Below are 5,365 nucleotides of genomic sequence, written 5' to 3'. Positions count from 1 at the left end.
GTTCGTACAAATCTTTCGCCTTTTACTAAAGATTTCCGTGGAGAGGAACAACATGAGTTACAACTAATTTTTTGATGCACTGCCTCGTGCGGGGCTTCCTATGATGTCGAATATAAATGTCAGATACAGTAAAGGTAAATTAGCATCACGTCTCTGTCATGTGAGACGGAGCGATACGCAGTCCGATTACAATAGGTTGACCACATGTTTTAAATWCATCATACAAGAACTCTGAAATAACAACATAAAATTCACGAGATGTAGTTCACAATCTGTCCACCAGAGGGCGCAGTGGCGAGAAGCGCGTGCCTGAACAGACGCACTACAGCGCATGCGTCAACTTTACAAACTAGTATAATGATTTTATACTTTTTCACTCAAACATTTTCGTGTTTATTTGTTTGGATTGCGATGTTATTAAATAAATGAGCAATTATGTCTCGTTAATTTTGTTAAAAGAGCTAGAAAAACAGTTTTTAGCACTATTTTATCTTACAGGCGAAACTTTACCCATCATGAATTCCACGTCATGTTCTAAATGTTTGAAATAATGTTATATTTTTTTTTTTACCAATTTGTAAACATTCATACATTGTTCATGTTTGTTTTTGTAACAGTATCGTTTTAAACACATTTATACGTCACCAATTTTGTATTAAATCAGCGTCACCGTCACTGTGAAGTACATGTCCATGAATCACTACCTCTCACTTCAACGTCAGATGTCAYCACTCATGTTTCTCTTCAGATCGTATAAATCTTTCGCCTTTTACTAAAGATTTCCGTGGAGAGGAACAGCATGAGTTACAACTAATTTTTTGATGCCCTGCATCGTGCGGGGCTTCCTATYATGTTAAAAATAATAAATAACGGACTTGCAGAAAAGGAAACTTTGCATTTCGTGTCTTCCATGAGAGCCGGAACGTTACGCAGTCCGATAATCGGTTGACCATAGATTTAAATACATCAGGAAAGAACTCTGAAAAACTTCTTCCACCAGTATTTATTCAACATAAAATCCACAAGATGTAATTTACACATCTGTCCACCAGAGGGCGCAGTGATGTGAAGCGCCTTCCTGAACAGACGCACTACAGCGCATGCGTCAACTTTACAAACTAACATAATGATTTTGTACTTTTTCACTCAAACATTTTCATGTTTATTAGTTTGAATTGCGATATTATTGAGCGATCATGTCTCGTTAATTTTGTTAAAGAGCTAGCAAAACAGTTTTTAGTGCTATTTTACCGTAAAAGCGGAACTTTACCCGTCGTGCATTGCGCGTCATGTTTTAAACGTTCGTTGAAATAAATATATATTTTTAACTATTTCTGAAAATCATACAAAGCTCATGTGTCTTTTTGAAACAGTATCGTTTTAAGCACATTTATACGACCCGAATTTTGTATTAAATCAGCGTCACCGTCACTGTGAAGTACATGTCCYGGAATCACTACCCCTGACTTCAGCTGCACAAGTCAGCACTCATGTTTCTCTTCAGATCGAATAAATCTTTCGCCTTTTACTAAAGATTTCCGTGGAGAGGAACAACATGAGTTTCAACTAATTTTTTGATGCCCTGCCTCGTGCGGGGCTTCCAATTGCTGTCAAAGAAAAATTATAATTCTTTAGGAGAAAGCTCCACGTTTATGTATAATTATTTACCAGCTGAAACGGCACGCCATTTGGTCGTAATGTGTTTTTGACCATGGAATCAATACGTTAGGTGAGAACTCTATTTCTGCCTCCACCAGTAGTACATATTTGTACTATACAAAATTCACGAAATGTAGTTCACTCATCTGTCCACCAGAGGGCGCAGTAACTCATCTCCACACTGGATACAGCAGCTTCAAACAAAACAAATATTTACTATAAAGGTTCTGGGAACACATCGTACAGACAATGAGCACTTCCTGGGAGTTTTGTTAAAGACTCCCCAGTGGAGAGACAAGATATTTTGCTAACAGACTCCAATAGTTACTGGCGATGCTTCATATACAACTGATAAATAAAAGTAAATTATAATTATTGCCCTGCTTCAATGTCAACAAGTGGTTAACTTTGCCTGCTTAAGTTTTAATGTGTGACTTTAATATTAGGTCAGGGGGGCGTTGTCCCTGTAAACAGATTTCTGTGCCCAGAACTGACTGACTGACTGGGAAGTACAGTGGTTAGAGTCAGACTTCCCATTTCAGAGCTGAGACCGTTTGACTCAGTTTGTCTCGTGGAGGCGAACAGAACAGGAAACAAASCAGCAGAGACAGAAACTAAAAGGTGAGTGATGTGAGCAGCAGACCTGACTGGATGCAGCTCGGCAGCTGACACGCCTCAGACCCGGGGAGATCCAAAAAAACAAAAACACAACCAGGCAAGTTTTTATTTCTTCCATCAACATTCAGGGTTTAAAATGCCAGGAAGCTTCAGTTTGTTGTGAAGTGATTTAAAACTCTAAACTGAGTGAGATGATAGGAGGAAATCAAGCTTTGTGCAGTTATAATCTGATATTTTCTGATTATTATTTCTCATAGGTTTAGATTTGATTAAACGTGACACATTTTGTCGTCTCWTTGCTTCAGGAGCTAACAGAATCCCTCAACGAGAAATGAAGAGACCAGATTGCTGGGTGACGAGGGGCCGACTCTGAGCCGAGGTTCATGCAGGCTTCCTGTTCTGTGGCCGGGAATTCATCAGACTCATGTTCTGAGCTTTAGCTTCGAGATGTTCTGCTGCACCTTCTGCTTCCTGTCTGCTTCTGAGCGCAAAGGTTTTCATCTGCTCAAACCTCCAGGCCCAGAGCTGAACGACAGCTGAAATTTACTGAACAAGATGAAACTGAGGAGCTAAAGCTGAAAGAAAAGAACACCAGATAAAAGCTAAATGGAGCTAAACACTGATTTAAAGCTTTAAAAAGCAAAATGCTACATAAAAGCGTGACAAATGGCTAAAAGTAGTAAAATGCTAACTATAAAAGCAGCAAAAGTTGGATAAAAGCTAAAGTAGCAAAAGATTCCTAAAAGAGAATGTAAAAAGCTGAAAGTTAAAACTGTAGCTAAAGTTAAAAGATAGCAAAAACAGCTAAATGTAGCAAAACAGTAGCTAAAAGTTTAAAATAGCAAAATGCTATCAAAATATAGCAAAACTCTACTTAAGCAGAAAAAAATAATAGTACCAAAATGCTTGCTAAAGTTAGCGTAATAAAAGCTATCAGTAACAAAAAGCTAGTTACAAATTAAAATAAGCAAAACTGTGGCTGAAAGATAAAGATTAAAGCAGAAAATGCTATCATCTAAAAGTAGCAAAACCCTACTTTAGTAAAACATTTTAAATATAAAAATTCTAGCTAAAAGTAGAAGCTAACAGTAGCTAAAGTTAGTGTCAAAATACTAGATAAATATTAAAAGTAGCAGGACAGTAGCTAAAACATAAAATTAGCAACAAAAAAAAAACAATTCAAAGGAATTGAAAAAATGCCAATGCATTTAATGAGGAACATATTTTGTAATTATTTAGTAAAAATACAAAAGCTACAAAAACAAAAGTCAGAGCACACATCTCCTAAATGAGCTGAGTGTTTAATTGCACAAAGTATGCAGAAGTATCGACTGAAACCGTTTCGAAATGATGCAAAATAACCATAACTGAGCCACAAAAGCAAAATGTGTAAAGTCATGCTGAAATGTTTTGGTTTCAATGGACATAAAAACAATAAAACCAACTCAAGTTTTCAAAAGAGGAAATGAGGTCAACTCAACTGCAGATTAAACACGTGACGCTTTAAGCTGTATCATATTTAACTAAACTAACAAGAACAAGGCTCGGATTATGCGCTGTGGGTGACTTTCTACAACTACTGGAAGAGATTTTAGCTCAACACCTGTACGACTGATTGAGTTACAGATGTTTTTTTTTTGTTTTAGCTGATGTCGATTAGCTGTAGCGGCCATCTTGAATGGCGACCACACAGACAAAAACAAAGTTTTTCAAAAAGTTCTAAAACGTTGAGTTGTTTTCAGTTGAACTTAGCCGTTAGCTTGCTCATAATTTAGCTCATTTCTCCATTCTGAGGTCGTGCAAAAAAGCCATCTACGACAGGTGAGATATTGATTGTTCATGATGTTTCCACAGAGCTCTACTTCACTTGATTTAGTTTATGCTTTCAAGTTGGAAAGAAGTGGTTTAAGTAGGTGGAAGTGAACCGTGGACCTCTGACTGACGTTTATGGTAGCGAAAGTCACACAGTTTCCTCTATTTTCCAGCTCCGACATGTCGACCCTGCAGCCGCAGTGAGCAGCATGGCGCTGGTGTTGGTGGAGCACGAGTATGAGTACAAAACGAGGAGCGGCCGGCTCGTGTCCATCAAGCCCAACGAGAGGTACGTCCTGGTCTCCAAGTCCAACGAGCACTGGTGGCACGTGCGCAGGGACCAGCACACCCGGCCCTTTTACGTCCCTGCCCAGTACGTGAAGGAGCTCTCGGCCCGACGCTCCCCTGGTTCCGATGAGTCGGGCTCAGATGAGTGCGTGATTAAGAAGCCGCCACAAGTGACGCGTGCGTCGGACTCCAGGGAGACGCACCGCTTTTCCACGTTCGGTTTGTGCGTCAGCCTGCCGGACCCAGCTTCACGTGAGCCTCCGAGACCAAAACAGACTCTGACAAAGACAGAAAACTCCTCTAAGAGGTTTTCAATCTCCGCGTCGGATTTGAAAACCGAGAACAGGCGTCACTCGAACCCTCGGCCTGCGGATCAGCCCAGAGACAAGCAGCAGGAGCAGCCAAAAGCCACAAAACAGGATGAGCCCACTGAGCAGACCCCTCTGGGTGACGGAGACGGGGACTTCCCTTTACCCCCTCCTCCAGCACAGATGTGCTGCACGGTTCCAGAGATAAATATAACAGAGTTTGACTCTTTTCCTGAGCCGCCAGACTTTGTTGGCCCGGATGAGTCTGCAACGAAAGAACCACAGCAGAAGAGTTTGGACCAAACTACAGGAACAACTTTAAAGACAGAAGATCAGGTAACCACAGCTTTTAAATTGCTTTTACCGGATTAGCCACCAGAGGGCAGAATTCCCCTTTTTTGTACTGCTTCAAATACAACAGCTGTCAGAAGAAGAACTCACAAAACACATTTTCACAGTATTCACAGTACTTTTTACAGTATCTGATACAATCAGACGGTTTAAAAGCCTTGCAGTATTGATCTGAGTTCACTCCAAGTGCAACCAAAGAACAGTTTCTGACAGGTCCATTCATCTGTCCAGTGGTCTGAGAGATATTTTGCTAACAGACATAGGGATGACTCCGGTGGTTTAGAGTTAGGCAAAAGTGGCCAACTGCTAAAGAACTAAAATGCTAGCTC

The 5,365-nt window shown here is 40.2% G+C and overlaps 1 protein-coding gene across 1 annotated transcript in view; it reads left to right on the top strand.

The window, feature by feature from the left end:
* Positions 1-3,513: 3,513 nt before the first annotated feature.
* arhgap27 (Rho GTPase activating protein 27) overlaps positions 3,514-5,365 on the top strand; it is a gene marked incomplete in the record, with an annotated part of 27,912 nt that continues 26,060 nt past the window's right edge. Inside the window, 1 exon segment of the mRNA XM_014032508.1 lies at positions 3,514-5,016. Coding sequence (XP_013887962.1) covers positions 4,299-5,016 — 718 coding nt within the window.

The sequence above is a fragment of the Austrofundulus limnaeus genome, unplaced genomic scaffold (assembly GCF_001266775.1).
Source record: "Austrofundulus limnaeus strain Quisiro unplaced genomic scaffold, Austrofundulus_limnaeus-1.0 Scaffold7, whole genome shotgun sequence".
Lineage (NCBI taxonomy): Eukaryota > Metazoa > Chordata > Actinopteri > Cyprinodontiformes > Rivulidae > Austrofundulus > Austrofundulus limnaeus.
This window is presented reverse-complemented; position numbering and strand designations above follow the sequence as displayed.